This window comes from Eubalaena glacialis, chromosome 14 (assembly GCF_028564815.1).
Source record: "Eubalaena glacialis isolate mEubGla1 chromosome 14, mEubGla1.1.hap2.+ XY, whole genome shotgun sequence".
In the NCBI taxonomy this organism is placed as follows: Eukaryota; Metazoa; Chordata; class Mammalia; order Artiodactyla; family Balaenidae; genus Eubalaena; species Eubalaena glacialis.
In genome coordinates, this window is record NC_083729.1 from 84,844,742 (window position 1) to 84,869,514 (window position 24,773).

The 24,773-nt window shown below is 46.3% G+C and overlaps 1 protein-coding gene across 1 annotated transcript in view; it reads left to right on the forward strand.

The window, feature by feature from the left end:
* Window positions 1–24,773, forward strand: part of FER1L5 (fer-1 like family member 5) — a 55,389-nt gene that overhangs the window by 14,474 nt on the left and 16,142 nt on the right. The window contains exons 11-23 of the mRNA XM_061211084.1: window positions 556–671; window positions 902–1,025; window positions 1,453–1,505; window positions 2,727–2,795; window positions 5,330–5,373; window positions 5,467–5,549; window positions 5,628–5,722; window positions 6,699–6,827; window positions 8,511–8,688; window positions 22,361–22,485; window positions 23,346–23,446; window positions 24,163–24,340; window positions 24,416–24,571. Coding sequence (XP_061067067.1) covers window positions 556–671; window positions 902–1,025; window positions 1,453–1,505; window positions 2,727–2,795; window positions 5,330–5,373; window positions 5,467–5,549; window positions 5,628–5,722; window positions 6,699–6,827; window positions 8,511–8,688; window positions 22,361–22,485; window positions 23,346–23,446; window positions 24,163–24,340; window positions 24,416–24,571 — 1,451 coding nt within the window. The remainder of the gene's footprint in view (window positions 1–555; window positions 672–901; window positions 1,026–1,452; window positions 1,506–2,726; window positions 2,796–5,329; window positions 5,374–5,466; window positions 5,550–5,627; window positions 5,723–6,698; window positions 6,828–8,510; window positions 8,689–22,360; window positions 22,486–23,345; window positions 23,447–24,162; window positions 24,341–24,415; window positions 24,572–24,773) is intronic.

The following is a 24,773-nucleotide window of genomic DNA, read 5'->3' on the forward strand; positions in this document are numbered from 1 at the left end:
TTTCTGTACTTAACATTTTACTGTACTTCATGGTATTTTATCTTGTTTTATAATAACGTCTTTCTCTGCAAAAATCAAAGCATCTCTTTGGGTCAAATGCTAATTTTTTGTTGCAGCCTTGGGTTGAATTTCTATTTTTCTATGCCAGTGTTTGAATTTTGTTGTTGTTGCTGTTTATTTAATTTCTTTTAATCGAAGTATGGTTGATTTACAATGTGTGGCCAGTGTTTGAATTTTGAGTAGACCTGACCATAACATACATACCAGGTTGAGGTTGGGACTTAGGGTTGGGGAAAATATTTGCCTCTCTCAGACCAGGACAGTAGCAACTATAAGTTCCCTGGATGGGAAAGGGGGGTCCCTGTTTCCTAAAGGCAATAGCTAGCAGCTTTTGCTTAAAGGTAGGAGTGACTCCCATTTCCCCCTGCCCCTGGCTGGGAACCAGAATATATGAGACACGTTTCCACACCCGTCTCCTACAGAAGCAAAGGCTGGTTTCAGGGAAGAAGGATAGAGACTGGAGGCTGGTCTCCCATGGGCCCTCTTCCTCTCCAGGTCACACACTCCTGAGGAAATGGCTTGGCCTCTGCCAGCCAAATGAACCCAGCAGTGGTGTGAGAGGCTACCTGAAAGTCACCATCTCTGCCCTCGGTGTGGGAGACCAGGCACTGGTGAGGCTGTCCCCCCAACACCCCAGGAGCATTTCCTACCCTGGCTGCTTCCGTGGAGCCCCCCGTGGGCCCCCCAAGAGGCCATTGCTCTTCACATGCTTTCATTTGTCCACTGTGTCCCTTCAGGGTTGTCCATCCCCACCCCAACCAAGCAGAAGGTTGGGGAAGCCAAGTCTGGTGGCCGTGACCTCCCTAAGACTCTGACCCTATCAGCTCTCTGGTCTCTCCAGGTAGATCAAAAGCTGACCTATAGGGCTGATGACACTGACATTCAGATCTTCAAGTCATCAGTGGTGCCCATCAACATGGCCTACTTACAGTTCTTCATCTACTGCGCCGAGGATCTCCACCTCAGTCAGTCAGGGCGGGGGAGGGGGTGACCCTGAGATTCCCTACCTGGTGGCACCCTGGTTTCTCCTGGGGCTCCCCAGTTCCGTTTTGACACTACGATTTGGGGTGGGGGAGAGAGGGAGACTGAAATCTGCCAAGAATGGTTTTATGAAGCCCCCTTTAAAATGGGCCATGTGCCCCTGCCCTGTCTTTGATGCCCAGATGCAGACTCAAGGTTCCCTATGCCAGGCCCCACCCCCGCTGCTGTTGTGTGCCAGGACACACAACGGCACATGGAGACAGAGTGGAAATGGGAGGTGTCTGCCCAGGGGGCACCAAACCAAATTATGGGGGAGGGTTTTAAGTTGTTCTGTCACCTCTCCATTTCCTTCTCCTGAAAAAAAAAAAAAATGCTGCCATTTCAGAAATCTTTTAACTTCTTTGCTCTCAGAGAAACACCACTCAGTGAGTCCTATGTTGGAGGTGGAACTAATTGGGGAAAAGGTAAGCATAAAAATGGTCTGAGACTTAGAGAAATTGGCACCTAGAAAAAAGTGGTGTGGAGGAAAAGTGGCCAGGACCCCAGGAATCGTATCCCAGTTCTTCCATTTATGGGTGATATGATCCCGCTGGACCCGGGCCTCTGTGAAGGTGGAGGCCATGGCTTAGTCAGCCTGTATCCCAGAGCTGTGTCCAGTGCCCTGCATAGAGAAGATGCCCACTGAAAACCAAACATCCAAATGCATGGATGAGTGGACAAGTGGATGAAACAACATGCCCGCAAATGCACAACATTGAAACTGTCACCGTCCGCTTTGGACCTCAGTTTCTTCATCTAGAAATTGAAGGTTCTGGGCAAGAGAGTTGCTGACATTCCCTGAACCTCTACGAACACACGGTAGCATTTTCCAAAGGGTGTTGATGGATGTTATGTGCAAAAAAAAGATTGCATGTTCAAATTTGGGGAATGCTGGGTTAAAGTTAAATAGATTTGTTTCAGAATTCATCAACCATCATTTCCACCATATTCTACCTATTAGAAGAAGTCATTAAATCCAGCCCATACATGAGGGGAGGGAGGTTAGTGTCCCCGTTTTGAAGGGGAGAGTACCAAAGGGAGGTGTGGACATATTTTGAAGCCACCACACTGAATATTTATTTCCCAGTGAGTGGTTTAGGAACCCTGGAAGTAGGTGAGATACCGTTGGGTGGTAGAGGCACACATTTTTTCAAAACTTTTAATATTTCTTTTTTTTTCTTAGAGTGTATGAAAAAGTTTAAGCAGTTCAACTAACCCTTGGTTTCACTGACATGATTGCTTAGAATAAGGCTAGGTTTAAAAAGGAAGTCAAGTGATGCTTCGGAAAGGGGGATACCATCAGCATTGTTGTTGCTGACTTTTTGTCAGGATCTTAGAGTTTATCTAACAAAATCTACATGTTTGCACTGATGTAATAAAGTTAGTAACCCTGTATCTATCTAAAAGTTAATTGAAAGCTGATTTAAGGGAAAATATGAAGGAGTCTGGATCTAGGTAGCTACTCAAAGGACCAAGGTTGTAGCGGATGAGAAGTTGTCAAAGTGTCTTTGGACCAGGGATTCCCATGACCAGCCCTGTGCTGCAGACAGGTTCACCTGTGGGCTGGACCGGAAGGGCTGGGAGGTGAGGCCAGTGGAGGGAGGAGGAGACAGGCTGGCACTGACACTGCTTTGGGATGTTCCCAGCTCAAGACACACGTGCAGATGCAAACGGAGAGCCCGATATGGAACCAGATCCTGACCTTCCGGATTCAGGTATTGCTGTGCCATCACGCCCGCCCTCTTCCTCCTGCACCACAAACAGAAGGGGGTTTGGGTGTTTGTGGGGGGGTATGGATGGACGGTAGGGACCACGAAGCACGGCGGGAGGGGGCGGGGACTCTGCCTGATAGGGAGCGTGAGGAAGCCCAAGACACATTACAGAGAACCTTACTTGAAATGAATGGGGGGAATTTCCTGGCGGTCCAGTGGTTAGGACTCTACGCCCTCACTGCTGAGGGCCTGGGTTCGATCCCTGGTCGGGGAACTAAGATCCCACAACCAGTGCTGTGAGGCCAAAAAAAAAAAAAAAAAAAGGAAACCAATAAATGACCCAGATGATTTCAGCTAATGATCAAGTAGGCCAGGTTAAAAAAAAAAAAAGAAATGAATGGACCCTACAACTGAACTTTCCAGAGAACTTAAACGTGCCCTTTCACCTACATAAAAAAAAAAAAAAGGAATCACTTTCAAGACTCATTCTAAATTGTATTATGCATTTTCTTATCTTCTAGGCAAAGTGCCCTGAATATAATTATAGCTCTTTGTTGATGGCTTAGAGGCACTACAGGAACACAGTTACATGCTGGGCTACATGTAGTGTGGGGCTGTTTGTTCCTACATTAAATGGCCCCAACATGCTCTTCTTTGTGGGGTTCTGTAGTCTGATTTCTAAAGCCTTTCAGTCCTTCTCAGTCACCTATCAGCGGTGTGGATGCCAGTTTTCTCCAAGCCCTGGGAGAGCCTTGATTGCCTTTTGACTCCACGCCAGGCTTCTAAGAGCTGTGTGTAAAATAAGAGTATGCAGTCTGAGAGAGAACTTGGGCGCTCCCATAAGTGAGAGTGTACAGAACTTTGTGTGGCATCTGTTTGGCTACCCAGGGAGTCTTTTGCTTTCCTTATACCTACCTTACATTTGTGTGACGTGAAATTAGCTACCCTTCTGTGGACCCTCCTCCCTGCTTCTCGTAGAATCTTCTGCCTCATCGTGAGTCATCTTTTTTTTTTTTTTGGCTGCGTTGGGTCTTCGTTGCTGCGTGCGGGCTTTCTCTAGTTGCGGCGAGCAGGGGCTACTCTTCGTTGAGTAGGTCCTCCTACTGAGGACCCCAGGCCACACCCCAGGAACTGCTGTGAGCAGAGAAGAGGCCCCAGCTGAGAGGATTTGGGGCCCACTCAGGCCTCACCCCCAACAGCTCTGTTTTATACGTGGATTTTTTGTTTTTATAACTGAGGGCAGAGCAGAGATAAGACTCAGAAGCTTGGGTTCCAATCCTGATTCTACCCCTTACCGTGCGATCTCAAGCAGGTCCCTCTCTGGGCCTCAGTCCCGCTCGGTAAATAGGGACAATCAGGCCTTGCTGGGTTATGGCAGAGCGGGTAGGGGCTCTGCATGTTACATGAGGACTTCAGGAGCTCAGCCTCTCTGTGCCACAGTATTCCTGTCTGAAAATGGGAATAATCATAGCTCCTGGCTTCTGGGGTTGTAGGCGGGGTGGGTCTCTCAGGTGATCCACGTAGACCATTCAGGACATGCTGGGGACAACAGAAACCCTCCCCAGAGTGGCAGCTATGATGATTTACTCTTTGAGGAGATAGATGTCCCGCTGTTTAAAGGTTAAGTGCTAGGGAATTCCCTGGCGGTCCAGTGGTTAGGACTCCGTGCTCTCAGTGCTGAGGGCCCAGGTTCAATCCCTGGTCGGGGAACTAAGATCCCACAAGCTGCAGGTCACGGCCAAAAAAAAATTAAATTAAATTAAATTAAAATAAATAAATAAATAAAGGTTAACTGCTAAATGTGAGGAAGACATTCGAGGCCTACAACCTCCCCATGAGGCTTGGTAAACATGCCTCCAGACTGAAGGGCCGTGTGAAGACTGCGATCATGGAGCCCAATGATCCATGGAGCCCAATGATCCACCATAGGGTGGACTCGGGTCCACTAGGGCCCGATTTATTTTATAAAATTTATAAAATAAATGTTATACATTTATTTATTTATTTGTTTTTATTTTTGGCTGTGCTGGGTCTTCGTTGTGGTGCGCGGGCTTCTCATTTTCAGGGCTTCCCTTGTTGCAGAGCACGGGCTCTAGGTGCACGGGCTTCAGTAGTTGTGGCACACGGGCTCAGTAGTTGTGGCTCGCGGGTTTAGTCGCTCTGCGGCATATGGGATCTTCCCGGACCAGGGCTCGAACCCATGTCCCCTGCATTGGCAGGCAAATTCTTAACCACTGCGCCACCAGGGAAGCCAGGTCCACTAGGGAGCTTATGTAATGAGGGTCCATTTTAAGAATAACAATACAAAATGATCATGGGACACAGTCCAAGGCCTTTCCCAGGCCCTTGCAAAGGGCCAATGCAGTGGGGGGCCCACAGCCAAAGGTCCATAAGCTCCCATGGTCTGTCCCACTGGGCTCACTGGTAACCGAGCCAGGCCTTGACCCAGACTCAGGACTTTCCACCTGCTCCCAGTCTCAGCAAGGCCCAGGTCATCCGAGCAGGCACCCACTGCCCCTCTCGCTTGCCCCTTGCAGCTGCCCTGCCTCTCCAGCTACATCAAGTTCAGAGTCTTGGACTGGTGAGCAACTGGGTGGAGACTGGAAAACACGCCAGGGAGGAAGAAATCAGAGCTGGGCCAGGGGCTCAGCCTGCAGGGTGTGTTTCTCTCCAGCCCCGAGAACAAGTGCCACGATGAGATCGGGACGGTCAGCCTGTCCCTCAACCAGATCTCGTCCACTGGAGCAGAAATAGAAGGCAAGCAAGCCTCCGGCCCCGCCTCCTGCACCTCTCCCACCCGGACCTGGGGACCTTTCTCACCCTCTCCCCTTGCAGGCATGTACTCTGGCTTCCTCCCCTGCTTTGGCCCCAGCTTCCTGACTCTCCGTGGGGGTAAAAAGGCCCCTTTCAGGATCAAGGAAGAAGACGCTGTAAGCTTCTCATGTCAGCTCTAGGGAACAGAGGAGGTAAAACCAACCATGTGTAAGGCGCCGGGGCCTGGGAAATGGCTGGGGAGGGCCAGGCCCTGGTTTCTGCCCACCACACTCCAGTAGAGGACTTGAAGGCTGTACATAAATGACCATATAAATACGGGGCCTGTGCTGCGGCACAAGAAAGGAACAGATGGAGTGCTCTGGGCAGTCACTGAGGAAGGGACATTGAAATGAGACCTCAGGTAAGAGTTTCGGCAGGTGGAAAGTCATGGGCAACAAAAGAAACAGCACAGGTAAATGTGGAAAAGCACTGGGTTATTCAAGACTGGTGGTAAATGCCAGAAAGCCAATTGGCAAAAGAAGGGAATGGGGCTGGGAAGGACTCTGAGTGAGGAAGAGCCGCAGAAACCAGGACCTCAATGCCATTAGGAGACTCTCCCACGCTCACTCCATCTCTCATCTCTGCTGCTCTTTCCTGGGCCTCATTCATTCCTACTGCAGTCTGGCCTCCCTGCAGGGAAGAGGACCATAGAAGCCTGTACTAGGGAAGGCCAGGGAAGCATTCTAATTGGCCTTCTTAGGTCATGTGTGCTCCCCTTGGACCAATCACTGTTGCTGAGGAGGTGGGACCTGTCCTGATTGGCCAGGCTGGGATAATTCAGTAGGTACCACGGTCCCCTCCAAGCATGAGGGATTTACCAGGAACAGGGCCCTTCAGGTGGGCCAGCAGGTAGAACTGAATGAAGGGGAAGAGTGGACCTAAGGGTGTAGAAGACGGCTCAGGGCCCAGAGGTTTCCAGGCATGGCCGTGACTGGAGTTTCTGGAATTCCTCCCTGGGATTGTGGTCAGCCCTAGGTAGGAAGTTACAGGACAACCCTGTCCTTCCTACAGAGGTTTCAGGGGAGACTTTCCTGGTTGTTGTTTTTTTTTTTTCTCTCCCTTTTCTCACCGTTTTCCTTCCTGTCACACTAGACTATTCCCAACATTGTTAAGGATGGTTTAGCTTATCGAGGCCGAGTCTTCCTGGAGTTAATCACCCACATCAAGTCCCATCAAGATGCTAAGATGAAGGATCTCTCCCGAGATGTGATCAGCGTAGAGGTAACCCAGGAAGAAAGAGCTCCTCTGCCTGCCCCTAGTCTGCTGTGGGTCCCGTTTCTGACATTGCAAGAGGCCCTGGCCAGCAGGGGAATGGGCTTTTTGGATGTGTGAGGATGTTTGGTTGATCCACCTGAGTTTTTGCTAAGCCCCAATGGGGGCTTCCTGCTGTGCCAATCCCAGGAGGTCAGGGGACCCGGTAAAGACAAGGCTTCAGTTTAAGAGATGTGTAATCCAGTTAAGGAGAAATGATGTTCTAAGGAGCCTGGATTTCTTCCTGAAGGCCAAGGAGGGTCACTGAGGCAGGAAGGGGCAGGAGGAAGAGAGTCAGGAATAGATTGGAAGGGAGTAAATTGGGCCACCCAGTTAAGAGAAATGGGGACACAGTTACAGGGGAGGAGAACTGGAGAGGAGGGAGCAGGTGCCAGAGACCCTTTGGAAACAACGATCAGAGCCACTGACCAACAGGACACTAAGAAGTGAGGCTGACTCCCATTTTCTGCCTCAGGTGGCGAGGTGGGAAGGTGGGGGGCGTACATCAACATGGGCTCCCCAAAGGAGGAACAGGTCTGGGGGAGATGATGAATCCCACCTTTGACGTGTGCTTGTGAGACTCCCACGAAGACCAGTCCCCAAGGCTGCTAGACAGCGGGATGTGTCATCAACACACATCCAAGGATCTATCCAAGGTTCTGGAGGAATTGCCCTGGGGAGTAGTGGAGTGAAGGGAGAAGGGAGCTGAGGCTGGAGCCCATCAGGAAGCACAGCCTATGAGACTGGAGGAGGAAGAGGGTGACCCTGCAGAGAGACGGAGGGGGAGTCTGCAAAGCGGAGAACTGAGGCAGCCTCCGGAGGGGAGAGTTGCAGAAAGGAGCGGTCAGCGATCTGAATGTGGCGGAGAGAAAGGCTGAGGACCCAAAAGTGTGCGCTGGCTATTAGGAAGACACCGGTAGCCTTGGGTCAGGAGAGAAGCCAGGCTGCCGTGAGCGGGAGGGAGAAGTTACAGGCGGTGCATAGAGGCAAGTGCATAGAAACTTGGCTGCAAAGTTGAAGGAGATAAGATCAGGTCACAGCTAAATAGTGGCTCAGAGGGGAGAAGGAGGGTTATTTTTTAAGAGGGGGAGACTTGAGCTAGTGAACAGACTGGGAGAATGCATAAGTAGGGCAGAGGTTGACAGCGGAAATGAGAGAGGGGCTCACATGATGGATGGAGGACCTGGGCAGACGGACTCGTGGTGGGAGGACGGGGTTTGAGAAAAGCCAAGAGCAGATGTGCGTGTGTATGCATCCTCCGCCACGCACCCCTGCCCACACTCGGTCTCATCCGATAGGGGGCATTTAGGCAAAAAGAGAGGGGTGGGGTGGCCCAACTCAGAGTCTAGCCTGACCAGGGAGAAGACCCTCCTGCCTGATTTCAGGAAGAGAAGGAACCAGTACTGGGTGGGTGGAGGGGGCCAGGTGATGGAAGTCCTGGGAGGAACTTCCCTTGATCAGCCAGGTGAGTGGGAGTCAAGGCAGGATTTTGAGAGGGGGCAGGGGTTCAGTGATGGTCTAGGTCACCCTGAATAGAAGCAAAGGTGGCTTTTGAAAGAAACTGGGCACCTCATGCTTGCCTCCCTGCCTGTCTCTATAGCCTTGTTCATCCCTTGGCTTACGTACTGGGGATGTGGTGGGTTATTGTTTTAGAAGCACCAGAACCGCCAAAAGTATGGGCTGTGCGTCATCTTCCTTTCCTGTACCATGATGCCCAACTTTAAGGACCTGATCCAATTCGAGGTCAGCATTGGTCACTATGGAAACAAGATGGACCTGAGTTACAAGCCTCTCGTCTCCACCACACAGTACAGCCAAGTGATATATGATGGTAAGAGTCAGATCCAACCAAAGGGTAGAGAGCAGCCAGTGCATGCCGGGCTCTGTGTTGGTCCTTTTAATGGTATTAGCTCACGGTACATTCATAGGCATTGTTAACCCACATTAGACGTGAGGAAAGTGAGCTTCAGGGAGGTGAAGTTACCTGCCAAACATTGCACAGCTAGCTAGTAGGTGGTGAACCCACGACAAGAACTGAAACTAGGTTTTGACTTCAAGTCCTTCTCTACACTACATTCCACACCACAGCTTCCCAACCTCATCTTCTTTCCTGCTACTCTGAACCACCCCCATCCAGCCATGTGGCTACCATCCACTACTCACCTGCCCACGTTCCATCCATCCATGAATCCACTTATCCACACATTCATCCATTCAACTACCACCCATCCACTATCCCAAACATCCAACCAACCACCCATCCACCCATCTGTCCTTTCATCCAATGTGTACTCATTGGACACTTCTATGGGGCACTGTAAGTTTCTCGAAGTGCAGTCCTTAGGCCAGCCCCATCAGCATCACCTGGGAACTGATAGAAATGCATATTCTTGGCTTCACCCCAGACCTACAGAATCAGAAAACAGAACAGCAATCTGTGTTTCAACAAGCCCTCCAGGTGACTGGGATGCATGCTAAAGTTTGAGAACCACTGCTCTAGGGGAACACTCTCTCACTTTCATCTTTGTCAGCTTCACCCTCTCATCACCCATGGAGGGCTTTCCATGCATCCCCCTTGTCTGCCTGTTTTTTTAATAACAGCTTTTTTTGAAATATAATTCACACACCATGCAATTCATCCATGTAAAGTATACAATTCAGTAGTTTTTAGTATATTCACAGAATTGTGCTACTATCACCGTGGTCAATTTTATGACGTTTTCATCACTCCAAAAGGAAACCCTGTACCCAGTAGCTATTTCTCCCCTACCTCTCCAACCTTAGGCAACCACTGATCTACTTGCTGTCTTATAGAGTTTCCTATCCTGGACATTTCACATAAATAGAATCAAACAATGTATGGTCCTCGGTGACTGCTTCTTTCACTTAGCATAATGCTCTACTTGTTTTTAAATTATGAAATATATACAAAAAGTATATTAAATGTATATGTATAGTTTAAAGAAGAATAATAAAATGTGTACCCATGAACTCACCAACCAGCTTAAAAAGTAAAAAATTATCTTAGAGAGGATGAAAATTGCCGAAGCATCTTAGAAGTTCCCTGAGTGCTCTACCCAGATCCACTTATCCAAGAAATAACCACGGTCCTGAGTCTTGTGATAATCACATCCTTGCTTTTCTTTTTTAATTTTTACCACCTTTGTATGCTATCCTAAACAGCATACTATTTTTGCATTTTATATATATGGAAACTTTCAGTCTGTATTCATCTGTTTTGCATCTTTTGCTCAATATTAAATTTTTATATCAGTATGTAAGCTGAAGTTCATTTTCATTTCTGTGTATATTCCACTGCATGATTATACCACAAATTACGTGGTTTATGTAGACATTTAGATTGTACCTTTTTTATCTACCGTAATAATGTTGTGAACATTCTTGTACATGTGTCTTGGTCACAAGTGTAAGACTTCCTCTAAATTATATACCCAGGAGTGGAAGAGAAATTCAAAGCAAAAGTAATTATACCAAATTACACTCTCATCAGCATGGTATAAGAGTTGCTATTACTCTGTGTTCTCACCAGTACTTGACGTTGCCCAGCCTTTTCATTCCTGCCAATCTGGTGGGTATCTTACAAGATCTTGATTTGCAATTTCCTGATTATAAATGGAGGTTGAGCACCTTTTCTTATGTTTACAAACATTTGTCTTTCCTCATCTTTCTTTTCAATTTTTATTGGAGTATAGTTGATTTACAATGTTGTGTTAGTTGCAGGTGTACAGCAAAGTGAATCATTTGTACATATACATATATCCACTCTTTTTTAGATTCTTTTCCCATATAGGTCTAACTCTACTCTATTGAGTAGAGTTCCCTGTGCTATACAGTAGGTCCTTATCAGTTATCTACTTTATATATAGTGGTGGGTATATGTCAATCCCAATCTCCCAATTTATCCCTTTCCCTTCTTTCCCCCCTGGTAACCATAAGTTAGTTTTCTACATCTGTGACTCTCTTTCTGTTTTGTAAATAAGTTCATTTGTACCAATTTTTTTTTGGCCACGCCGCGTGGCTTGTGGGATCTCAGTTCCCCGACCAAGGATTGAACCCAGGCCACAGCAGTGAAAGCCCAGAATCCTAACCACTAGGCCACCGGAGAACTCCCTGTACCATTTTTTTTTAGATTCCACATATAAGCAATATCACATGATATTTGTCTATCTCTATCTGACTTACTTCACTGAGTATGGCAATCTCTAGTTCCATCCATGTTGCTGCAAATGGCATTATTTCATTCTTTTTTATGGCTAAGTAATATTCCATTGTCTATATGTACCACATCTTCTTTATCCATTCCTCTGTCGATGGACATTTAGGTTGCTTCCATGTCTTGGCTGTTGTAAATAGTGCTGCAATGAACATTGGGGTGCATGTATCTTTTCAAATTATGGTTTTGTCCAGATATATGCCCAGGAGTGGGATTGCTGGATCATATGGTAGCTCTATATTTAGTTTTCTAAGGAACCTCCATAATGTTCTCCATGATGGTTGTACCAATTTACATTCCCAACAGTGTAAGAGGGTTCCCTTTTCTCCACACCCTCTCCAGCATTTATTGTTTGTAGATTTTTTTTTTGGCCGAGCCGAGCATGGCTCGTGGGATCTTAGTTCCCCCACCAGGTATTGAAGCCGCACCCCCTGCATTGGGAGCGTTGAATCTTCACCACTGGACCGCCAGGGAAGTCCCTTTTTTTTTGAGTGTTTGTAGATTTTTTTGGTGATGGCTATTCTGACCGGTGTGAGGTGATACTTCATTGTGGTTTTGATTTGCATTTCTCTAATAATTAGTGATGTTGAGCATCTTTTCATGTGTTTTTTGGCCATCGATATCTTTTATCTATTATTCTTTGGTTTTGTTGTGTTTTGTTAATTTGTTTTGTTTGTTTTTGTCTGCATTGGGTCTTCGTTGCTGCGCACAGGCTTTCTCTAAGTTGTGGCGAGCGGGCTTATTGCGGTGGTTTCTCTTGTTGCGGAGCACGGTCTCTTAGGCGCATGGATTTCAGTAGTTGTGGCACGTGGGCTCAGTAGTTGTGGCTCATGGGCTCTAGTGCACAGGCTCAGTAGTTGTGGTGCATGGGCTTAGTTGCTCTGCGGCATGTGGGATCTTCCCAAATCAGGGCTTGAACCCGTGTCCCCTGCATTGGCAGGCGGATTCTTAACCACTGCACCACCAGGGAAGTCCCTCTATTATTCTATTTGGCTGTATTTTTCTTTTTTTGTTTGTTTTTTTGGCTGTGTTGAGTCTTCATTGCTGTGTGCGGGCTTTTCTCTAACTGTGGTGAGCAGGGGCTACTCTTTGTTGTGGTGTGCAGGTTTCTCATTGTGGTGGCTTCTCTTGTTGCAGAGCATGGGCCCTAGAGCGTGCAAGCTTCAGTAGTTGTGGTGCGTGGTCTCAGTAGTTGCAGCGTACTGGCTTAGTTGCTCCTTGGCATGTGGGATCTTCTTGGACCAGGGCTCAAACCCGTGTCCCCTGTGTTGGCAGGAGGATTCTTAACCACTGCACCACCAGGGAAGTCCCTGGCTGTATTTTTCTTATTGATTTGTATGTTATTTTTTTCTGGGAACAATCTTCTGTCAGATGTGTGTGTGTTGTAAATATCTTCTCCAAGTTTGGAGCTTTTCATTCTCTTAATTGTGGCTTTTTCTTTTTTTATTTAGGTATTATTTACAAACAATAAAATGCACAGACTTTAAGTGTACAGTTGGATGAATTTTGGCACCTACATACATCTATGTAACCATCATGGGTAGAAATTTCCGTCACCCAACAAAGCTGCCATGTAACCCTTTTCAGGCAATCTCTGCAAACCCTGCGGGCAATCGTTGTGCTTTCTATCACTATAGATTTGTTTCGCTTGTTCTACAACTTCATGTAAATGAAATCATGCATATGGTACCCTTTCTTTTCCTATGGCTTCTTTAGCTCAGCCTAGTGTTTTAGATATTCATCCATGTTGTTGCATATTTCAGTATTCCATTATATGAATATGACATTATATGATAGTATTCCATTATATGAATATGACAGTTTATTTATCCATTCCCCTGTTCATGGACATTTGGGTTGATTCAAGTTTTGGTGTATTATGAGTAAAGCTGCTATGAACATTCTTGTACAAATTTTTTTGTGGAAATGTTCTTGCATTTCTCTTGGGTAAATACCTATAAACGGAATTTGGGTTTTAAAGAAAATACCTAACATTTTTCCAAAGTGGTTGTACCATTTTACACACCCGCAGCAACGTGTGAGTGTTCCACTGCTCCTCATCCTTGTCAGCTTTTGATATTGTTAGCCTTTTTCGTTTGAGTCATTCTGGTGGGTGTGAGGTTGTACCTAATTGTAATTTTAATTTCCATTTCTTTAATCACTAATGATACTGAGCATCTTTTCATGCTCACATATCTTTCTTTAGTGAAAGGACTGTTCAAGTTTTTGCGTATCTTTCATTGTTTGTCTTTTTATATGACATCGCAGGAGTTCTTTTATATTTTGGATACAGGTCCTTTGTCAGATATGTTCTGCTAATAGTTTCTTCCACTCTGTGGTTTGATTTTTCAATTTCCAAGCAGTGTCTTTGGAAGATCAAAAGTTTCGAATTCTGATGTTTAATTTGTTGATTAGCTTATCTTTTAGAGTAGTGCATTATGTGGTCTAAGAACTATTTGTCTACGCCAAACCAAGATCGTGAAGATATTCTCCTGTGTTTCACTCTATAAGCTTTATAAGTTTAGTTTCTTTGTTTAGGATTATGGCCTAACTTGACTTAATTTTTGTATCTAATATGAGGGAGGGCTCAGAATTCTTTTGGTCTATACAGATATCCAATTCAGCACCATTTGTTGAAAAGACTATTCATTTCCACATTGAATAACTTTGACACCTTTGGTGAAAATTGATCAACCATATATTGTGGGTCTCCTTCTAGAATCCCTATTCTGTTCCATTGATCTGTTTGTCTATCTTTATGCCAATATCACACCGTCTTGATTACTGTAGCTCTAAAGCAAGGCTTGAAATCAGGTAGTGTAAGTCTTCCAACTTTGTTGTTCTTTTACAAAATAATACAATTTCTGGCTATTCTGGTTCCTTTCCATTTTCATATAAATTTTAGCATCAGCTTGACAATTTCTACCAAAAAAAAGCCTGCTGGAATTTTCCTGTCTTTTGTTTTAATCAAATGTTTTTATTTGTTTTGTTTTGTTTTGGTTTTAGTATTGCATTCTATCTTCGCTATTGACTTACTAGCTATACATCTTTGATTATTTTTAGTGGTTGCTTGGGGATTACAATAGTGACCCTTAACCTATCAGAGTCTACCTTGAGTTAATATTATGCTACTTTACATATAATAATTGTTATATTTATTACGTATAATATGTAATACAATTATAATAGCATTATTGCATTTTCACCTTTGTTATACACTCTCCAATTGGTTTGCTAGTATTTTTTTTTTTGCCTCATTTTTTTTTTAAACATCTTTATTGGAGTATAATTGCTTTACAATGGTGTGTTAGTTTCTGCTGTATAACAAAGTGAATCAGCTATACATATACATACATCCCCATATCTCCTCCCTCTTGCGTCTCCCTCCCACCCTTCCTATCCCATGCCTCTAGGTGGACACAAGGTTTGCTAGTATTTTGATTAGGATTTTTGCATCTGTATTTGTGAATGAGATTGACTGCAATTTTTTTTCTTGTAATGTCCTTGTTTGGTTTTAATATCAAAGTTATACTAACCTCATGAAATTGATTGAGTAGCATTTCTTCTTTTTACTCTCTAGGAGCATTTGGGTAAGACTGGAATCATGTATTCCTTGAAAGTTTGGCAGAACTCACCTCTAAATATGAGGCTGGTGGGTTTTTTCTGCAATGTTTTAAATACAGATTTATTTTACTTTACGCCTATTCAGCTTTTGTGTCTTTTAAAGTCAATTTTGGTAAGTTTAATTTGTCTAGGAATTTATAAATTTCATCTAAGTTTTCAAATATTTCAGCATAAAATTGTTCATAATATCTTTACTTTTTTTATTGTGGCAAAATATATATAACATAAAATTTTACCATTTTAACCATTTTTAAATGTGGAATTAAGTGCATTCACAATGTTTAACTATCACCACTATTTCGAGAATTCTTTCATCATCCTAAACAGAAACTCTACCCATTAAGCAATAAATCCCCTTTTCCTCCTCCACCCAGCTCCTGGTAACCTCTATTCTACTTTTTGTCTTTCTGGATTTGCCTATTCTAGATACTTCGTGTATGTGGAATCATATAATATTTGTCCTTTATGTCTGGTTTATTTCAGTTAGCATAATGTTTTTATCCATATTGTAGCATGTGTGAGAACTGCATTCCTTTTTATGGCTGAATAATATCAAATTGTATGTACATATCACATTTTGTTTAACTATTCGTCTGTTGATGGACACTTTCGTTGCTTCCACCTTTTTGGCTATTGTGAATAGTGCTGCTATGAACATTGGTGTACACATACCTGTTTGAGTCCCTGTTTTTAATTATTTGGGGTTTTATACCTAGGAGTGGTAATTCCATGTTTAACTTTTTGAGGAACCATCAAACTATTTTCCACCATAGTTTCTTATTGTTATCTGTTTAATCTCTGCAATATCTAAAAATATCTCCCCTTATTTTATTCTCTGTGGGGTTGTGTGTGTGTAACTTTCCAATCTTTTACTATTGCAAATAATGCTGCTAAGATACAGTCTTATTCATAAATTATTTCACATGAATCAGTACATCAGTAGGATTCATTTCCCAAAATGGAACTGGTCAAAGTGTGTTTGCATCTTGGTAGATATCGCAAAACTGCCCTCGGTGCTGGTCATTTTCTCGTTTGCTCTCAGCTCCTCCAGCAAGAGGAGACCTTTGCATGCTTTGTTCTCTATCAAGCTTCATTCTTGCCCTTCCTCACTCCATAGCTCAGGGGCTGAACACCTGCAAACTCCATTTCCCAAGTTCCCTTGCCAGATGATAGAAGGGGAGATATTCTTGTTCCCTTCCCTTCTCTTCTCCTCTCCTCCCCTCCTCTCACCTCTTTCCCCCTCCTCCTCTTTCTTCCTCTTCCTCTTCCTCTCTCTCTCTGATTCAGGAGACATCTCTGGAAGTAGCTACATCCCTTCAGAGATCCCAGCTTGACTCCCATCTCTCCATGGTTCCAGCCTTGGCCAGGCAGCCCCTCCTCTGCAGTTTCACTACTGGTTGGGCATCATTTTCTGAGTGGTTCCAGTACCCCGTGCAGCAAACTCAGTGATGCAGCCATGGCTCTGCGTTTGTCTCTGGTCATACCACTGCGTCCCTTCCCCCCAGTCCTGGAAGTAGTAGCTTCTTCCTCCAGTTACTAATGTCTCAGTAACTTCAGTTTCCCCTTTTTGATCTCTTGGCCCTTTCATAAACATATTTTCTCTATCAAATCCCCTCTGTTTCAAATATCTGGTATGATGTTTTCTTTTCCTGGCTGGACCCTGGCTGATTATCCTCCATAAATGTTGTACCATTGTACACTCCTGAAATGTGAGAGCCTTATCAAAATCTGGCATAAACTTTTGGATTTTTATCAGTCTGATAAGTGAAAAATGGTATTTTGTTGTAGTTGTCATTTGTATTTCTCGCATTATAAATGAGGTTAGACATATTTTCATATGTTTAAAAGTCATTTGTATTTCCCTTGGTGTTAGTTGACTGTTCACATAATTTTCTCTTTTATTCTATTGGGATGTTAGCCATTTTCTTATTGATTTCTAGTATCCTTTCAAATATTAGGGAAATTAGGCCTTTGTGATATGAGCTCTAAATATATATCTTCTATTTGTCTCATAGCTTTGCTTATGGTGTTCTGGGGTTTTATTTCCCCCATGAAAACTTTTTTTTTAATGTATGCAAACTATTTGTTTTATGGCTTCTGGCTTCTGAGTCATAATTAGATCTTTTCCACTCCAAATTTATAAAGAAATTCTCTCATGTTTCTTTCTAGAAGTTTGTGGTTTCTTAAAGTTTCATAACTAATACCTTTTCTCTTTCTGATTTTTTTTTTCCCTATAAATTTCTTCATTTTTTTGTCCAGCTGCCCAAAGGTTCTTTCTTTATCTTGAAAGTCCAATAACTTCAGTAGGATGTGGCCACATGTTCATCCTCTGGGGTCAGTTTTCCCTGGCATATGGTGTACCTTTCAATATGTAGATTCAAGTCTTCTTTTCTTTTGTTAGTAATTTATTTAGTGGTGTAATTTACATACCATAAAGTCCACTTGTTTTGTACCATTCAATAAATTTTAGTAAATTTACAGAGTTGGACAGCCATCACTGTGCCCCATCTTAGAACCTATCTCCCCAAGAAATCCCTCATGTTTGTTTGGAGTCATTCTCACATTCCCATCCCAGGGCCCATGCAACTACCAATCTCCTTCTGTCTCTGTGTATTTACTTTTTCTGGACTTTTCATATTAAAGGCATCGTACAATATGTGGCCTTTTGCATCTGGCCTTCACTTGGCATAATGTTGTAGAGGCTTATCCATGGTGTAGCATACATCAGTCCTTCATTCCTTTTTATCGCCTAATAGTATTCCATCATACACACGTATCATTCATCATTTGTTAATCCACTCATTAGTTCATGGTCACTGTGTTACCTCTACTTCTTGTCTATTATGAATAAAGCTGCTATGAACGTTTATGTACAAGTCTCTGTGTGGACATATAGTTAGAAGTGGAATAGCTTTTTAAGACACTGCCAGACTTTTCTAAGGTGACTGCACCATTTTACATTCCCTCAGCAACGTGTGATGCTGCAGTTTCTTCACATCCTCGACAGTGTTCGTTATTTCCTCTTTTTATGTATTTATTACTGTGGATATGTATCTCATTGTGGCTGTAATTTGCATTTCCCTAATATCTAATGATGCTGAGCATCTTTTCTTGTGCTCTTTGCCATTCATGCATCTTTGCTTATATGTCTATTCAAATCTTCTGCTCATTTTTTAGTTGGATTGTTTGTCTTATTGTTGAGTTGTAAGAGTCCTTTATATATTCTAAATACAAGTCTTTTATCAGATATATGATTTGCAAATAGTCTGTGGCTTGTCTTTTCCTTTTCTTAATGGTGTCTTTTGAAGTGCAAACATTTTCAATTGGCTGAAGTTCAATTTTTTTTTTCTTTTATCGCGTCATATCTAAGAACTCTTTGCCCAACCCAGGATCGTGAAGATTTTCTCCAATTTTTTCTTCTAAAGTGTTTTAGTTTTAATTCTTAGATTTAGCTCTATGATTCATTTTGAATTAATTGGCATATGGGTATCCAATTTTTCAAGCACCATTTGTTAAAAGGACTATCCTTTTCCCATGTGAGTTTTTTTAAATTATATTTTTAAATATTCTGTTCCATTGTTCAGGTTTTCTACTTTGGGGTCTCCATTTATGGGCTTAACATTTCTCCTTGGTTTTCTTCTATATCTGTCATTTTCTCCCTGATCCTTCTTGGCTCTTTATTTCCATCTTATTTTGGTCGCTTTTCTTATTTCTGTGCCTCTCACTGGATTGTCTGCAGAGTCTAATGTCCCTTGGGCTTTCTTTCATGTGGTCTTCCTTCCTGTGATGTTTTTGTTTTTTTTCTATTCGTTTTCTGAGTTTTGCCGGCTCACATGTCCTTGTCTGACTCCTGAGTTCGTTCTGGGGGTGTATTTTTGCTGGCACTTTCTGCGCTCGGCTCCCATCAAGCCGTGACTCTCGCTGTCTGTCTTGCTATTCATTCCCCCCAGGTGACTTCTGCCACCCTTCAACACTTGCAGCTCCTAGGGCACTCACAGTTGCTTTTGGCAGCCCTTATGTGTATTTTGAACCTGCAGATTATATCTGTCTCCTTGTTTTGCTGAAAATGGAGTTATTTTCCTTCTCCTTGTTGCTTTTGTATGCTCTCCAAGAGTAGAAGAAGAAAATTGCTATCTTGTATTGGCACGCTCATATCTGAGAGCCCCAGTCATGGATCCCTGCTTATTTATCATTCCAGTGATTCACTCAGTGCCAGGGTCTGAAACAGGTGTCTTTCCAACAATTCTGGATAATTATAAAATACTTTCTCTTTGAAAATTACCTCTTCCCCTTTTCTTTCCTAGCTCTGTCTCGAATTCACTCTATCCTCTGTGGAACTTCTCATTCTGTTCTGCACATTTAAAAATCTTTCGGGACTTCCCTGGTGGCAGAGTGGTTAAGAATCTGCCTGCTAACGCAGGGGACACGGGTTCGAGCCCTGGTCCAGGAAGATCCCACATGCCGCGGAGCAACGAAGCCCGTGCACCACAACTACTGAGCCTGTGCTCTAGAGCCCGCGAGCCACAACTACTGAAATCCGTGCGCCTAAGAGCCCATGCTCCGCATCAAGAGAAGCCACCGCAATGAGAAGCCCACACACCACAATGAAGAGTAGCCCCTGCTCACCGCAGCTAGAGAAAGCCCACGCGCAGCAACAAAGACCCAACACAGCCAAGAAAGAAAGAAAGAAAGCAAGCAAGCAAGCAAGCAAGCAAGCTATTAAATCTGGTCCATTAATATGGACCATTAAAAAAAAATCTTTCTTCCACGTTTTTCATCTCTCTGGGCTGCATTCTGAATAATTTCTTCTAGATTTTTCAGGAGAGGCCTTAGGTAATCAACCACTCTATTAAAAACTTCTGGCAGATCCCTATCCCTCTCCCTCACTTCATCCTTCTCCATAGCATTTGCCACCATTTGACCCACTGTATTTTATGTATGTTGCCTTTTTTGCTCCCACTATTTTCTTAAATTCTTGAGTAAACTTTTGATTCAAGTATAACACATCTATGGAAAAGTACACAAACCAAAGCGTCTAGCTCAATGAATTATCGCAAGGCAAACATACCCACATAACAACATTCAGACCACGAAACAAAGTCCCAACGTCCCAGAGGCCCCTTGAGCCCCTCAGCCCCCCTCTACCAAGGGCTGCTACCCCTCTCCTAACTGCCAGTTGGTTTTGTCTGGTTTTTAACTTTATATAAAAGAAATCATATAGTATGTATTGTTTTGTGCCTGGCTTCTTTTGCTCATCATTTTATTTGTGAAATGCATTCACAAACCTAAATGCTGTTGGGTGTAGTTGTGGCTCATTTATTCTCATCGTTGTATAGTATTCCATTGTGCAAATACCGTAGTTTATTTATGCCTTCTACTGCTGAAGGAGATTTTGGTGGTTGCTAATTTTGGACTGTTATGAGTAGTGCTGCTGTGAACATTTTTCTTTTGATAATGCTGTTCTATGCCTTTCTGTTGGTTGTATACCTAGGAGCAGAATTGCTGGGGTAGAGGGTATGTATATTGCTTCTTAGCTGCTCATTTTCTTGGAACTTTATCTGTGGGAATCCTTTGGGACTTGACCCAAATTTCATGCTCCAGTGAGGATTTGTCTTTGCCTCCTCTAGTTACCTGGGGCACTGCCAACCAGAGACCGCATCAAGTTTTCTCCAGACCGTGCAGGTGGCATGAATACAGAATGCAACCTGCATGAGGCCTCACTTGTGGTTACAAATTTTCAGGAAAATTCGTGCCCCTCTACCCGGAGCCACGCTGGAGATGGGCGAGTTTCCTTACTGTCTTCTTCCGTGTGGTGGATCCTTTCTCACTGATTGAGGGTTTAGGGTTGGCAGTGCCAGCTCTGCATAGCAGATTAGTTTGCTCGGGCTGCCATCAGAATGTACCACAAATTGGGCGGCTTATAACAACACAAATGAGTTCTCTCACAGTTCTGGAGGCTAGAAGTCTGAAATCAAGGTGTTGGTGGGTTGATTCCTTCTGATGGACCCGGGGGAGAATCTCTTCCACGCCTCTCTCCCAGCTCCTGCGGGTTGCCTGCCATCTTCGGTGCTCCTTGGCTTGTAGATGTATCACTGCATCTCTGCCTCCATCTCCACACGGCGTTCTGCCTCTGTCTCTGTGTCTCTACAGGCCTGTCATCTCTCTGTCCCTCTCCTCTGCTTATAAGGACACCAGTCATTATGGGTTAAGGGTCCAACCTACTCCAGTACGATCTCGTCTTACCTAATTACAGCTGCAATGACCCTATTTCCAAATAAGGTCACATGCAAAGGTAGCAGGGTTTGGGACTTCAACATAGTTTTATAGGGGATGCAATTCCACCCATATCACATGGGGTGTCCTGTTAGACTGCCTACCCCAGGCAGTGCTCGGCTTTCTCTCCTGGGCCCTGGCAGTCGTCAAAGAGAAGAACCGGTTCTCCAAGGTTTGCCAGAAACTCAGAGGACAAAAGTCTGCTTTGCTTCCACTTGCCTCACAGACTTTCTGCTTTTACTTTATTTTTGGTTTCTGTGGATTTCTTACTTTTATGTCAACTCAGCAATACAGCTCATAAAAAGAATCCCTTGGGAATTCCCTGGTGGTCCAGTGGTTAGGACTCCGCACTTTCACTCTCATGGGCTTGGGTTCGATCCCTGGTCGGGGAACTAAAATCCCGCAAGCCACACAGTGCAGCCAAAAAAAAAAGATTCCTTTATGCTTCATCTAGCTTTTCCCCCTTCTTTTCTTTTCTTTAATAAATTTACTTATTATTTTATGTTTTGGCTGCGATGGGTCTTCGTTGCTGTGCGTGGGCTTTCTCTAGCTGCGGCGAGCGGGGGGGCTACTCTTTGTTGTGGTGCATGGGCTTCTCATTGCGGTGGCTTCTCTTGTTGCAGAGCACGGGTTCTAGAGCGCATCCTCAGTGGTTGTGGTGCACAGGCTTAGCTGCTCCGCGGCATATGGGATCTTCCCAGACCAGGGCTCGAACCCGTGTCCCCTGCATTGGCAGGCGGATTCTTAACCACTGCGCCACCAGGGAAGCCCCCCGCTCTTTTCAATAAGGATCGTGGCCAGGAGACCCAGCCTGCCAAGCCCATCACTGGCTTTTGTCCATGTTTGCTCCTCTACGCCACTCCTCTGCACGAGCAGGCCCTTCATGTCAGATGTCTGCCCACGCCAACCAAACCCTGGGTCTCCCGAACCCAGGACCCACTCCTCCTGTGCCTACCCACCACCCAGAAGGAAGACCCTACCTCAGGGCAGGCCCCTGGCCTTGGCATCTTGCCTGAGTTAGGGGCATGGGCTCTGGAACTGAATGCCTGCGTTATACCACCTGGTTGTGCCACCACAGGGAAACTGCTTCCCATCACTAGCCTGGGTTTTCCCACCTGTAAACTGGGGACTCTGTAAGGCTGTGTGACACTGAGCACAGTGAATGCTCCGGCCAGCCGGCTGTGCTCATCAAAGCGCGTCCGTCCTGGACTGGCCTGCAGCCCACCTCCCAGTAGGAGGGGTCCAGTGAGGATGCTTAGCAGACCCTAGAGGAATGAAGTGGCCCAAGAAAGGTCCTCTGAGGGGACACAGTGAGGGAACACTGTCCTCAGACCTCCAGCCCCCACCCCCTGCTCGTGTCTCTGTGTCTCAGGGAACATCTACCATTATGTGCCCTGGTACAACACCAAGCCCGTCGTGGCCGTGACCTCCTACTGGGAGGACGTCAGCTTCCGCATGAACTGCCTCAACCTCCTCCAGTTCACTCGGGACCGCCTGGTGAGTGGTGTGGGGATGGGGGATGGGGTGGTGGTACAGGGAAGGACCCGGGTCATTGATGGGAGGCTTGGGAAAATGAATCGCAGTCTTAGGAACCCGGTCACTCAGCTCTCTCATGCATTCCACACCAATTGAGATGGACGTGCCAGACACAGGCACTGAAGACACAACGATGGGTAGACACAGTGTTCGCCAGCAGGGAAGTCGGATATGCAAATAGGCGGTACGCAGTGCAGTAGGGCTGCGGTGGAGATGCAGGAGAACCATAGGGGCAGAGAGATTGGGGTGGGGGAGATGAAGAGAGGAGAGTCAGAGGAGGTGTTCAAAAAGGAGATGACATTGGAGCAGAGTCTTGCTGGGGGCAGTGGTGGGGTGCAGAGAAGGAAATGACAGGCAGAGCCATGGTGATAGGAAGTTCGGGGGTGGTGGGGGCCTGGAGGTGAGGTGGAAATAAGGCCAGGGAAGCTGGGAAGGGTCAGATCACAAAAGGTCTTCGTGACTGTTAAGGAAGGAAGCCGCAGAGCAGTTTTAGGCAGGAGAGCCACCCGGTGCCTCCGCCTCAAATATGACTTTCTCGCACCGATAGAAGGGGAGCCCAGCGTCAGGGCCCTGTAACCTCTTCACGGTCCCACCCTGTCCTGGCTCCATCCCGCCACCCATTGGGAGGGTGGGTGGGAATCCTAGCCTTGCAAGGGCCTGTGACAGCGTTGGACTGACATCCCCAGGTTACCCCTCAAAGGTCCCCAGGTTACCCCTCAAAGGTCCCCAGGTCCTGGCTGAAACCATCTTGGGCCAATCAGCCCTGCAGCCTGTCCTGAGGGAGCCCCATGCTCACTTGCCACTTCTCTCCTGCTGGGCAGAAAGCCAATCTGGACACCCTGAAATCCATGAGGAATCCAAGGGACCCGGCTCTGCTCCCCCAGTGGGAGAAACTGCTGAGGGAGCTGATGGAGGACTGCAAGTAGGGGCGGTGGGCACCTCACCCAGGGCTGGGGCTGAGCCAGATCAGGTTCACACAGGGTCTGGGGTGCAGACAGGACCCTACAGAACAGCCCTCACTGCCACCCTTCCGCACCCCTGCCTCCGCAGGAAATATGAGCTCTGCGCAGATCTCTCCCCAAACCACAGAGCTGCCTCTCTCCCATTCAGGGACCCCCAAAATGGCCCTGACCTCCCCACCCATCACTGTTCCCCACACACCCATGCCTGGTGCTCCCACCAAACCAGCCTCCCCGTTGTCCAGACAGCCCTGCACAGTCCCGGCCCGTACCGTTTCCGCTGCCGCTCCTATCCACAAGGCCCTCTTCAGGGCTCTGCCTGTTCTGGAAGAGTCATTGTAAGGCTCCTCCTGGCCCGGCAGCCCACTTGGATCCTCCCCCCTCCCGCCCGGGTTTGGTTGGCCCCTGTCTCACAGCTCACACCTCTGTCCACGAGGAGGTCCTGAGCACGGGCCTGGCACACTGCAGGGGCTGGGAGGATGCGAAGGGGAAGGATGAGGACCCAGGGGCCAGGACCGCAGTGAGTGGGCTTCCTAAGGAGGGTGGGCAGGGCTCCCCAGGCCAGGCCAGCAGGCGTGGGGCAGGATCTTGGGTCTAGGAAGGGCCCTGAGGCCGGGCGGGATGGTGAGCAAGTGACGTGGAGAGAGACTCAGCCCCGCCCTCCCGGTCCTGGCCACAGGCGCCCACTGCCCTACATGGCTGATCAGCCCAAAGCAACCGACCTGGACATGAAGAGGTGGCAGCTCCGCAGCCTCCTTCTGCAGGAGCTGGCCCAGAAGGCCAAGGAAGCCCAGCCCAGGGACATGGTGGCCACCGCGGAGGGCTGGCTATACCGCCTCAATGCCGTGCTCCCCGAGGTGGGTGCTGGACACTCCGGCCGGGAGCGGGCCTTGGAGCCGGCCTTGTGGGCCTGATGCCCTCCCGCCTGGCAGCCCCAGATGAACCTCCCGGACGTGATGATCTGGCTGATGTCCCGGGAGCAGCGAGTGGCCTATGCACAGGTGCCCGCCCACACCATCCTGTTCTCCCCGACCGGGGCCCGGCACTCCGGCAGGTTCTGTGGGAAGACACAGACCCTCTTCCTGCAGGTGGGGAGGCCAGGGGTCCTCAGGGGAGGAGAGGGCCCAGGACATCCCAAGGGAGAAGCCCTGACCCACCCCCCAACCCCGAGCAGCCCCCGTGAGCCTCCCAAGGGCATGCCCACTTCCTCTCTGCCAGGCCCTTTACCAGGTGAAATGGGGTTTAAACAGTTCTCCAGAGGAAGGAGGGGGTCTGAGACCATCAGCACGT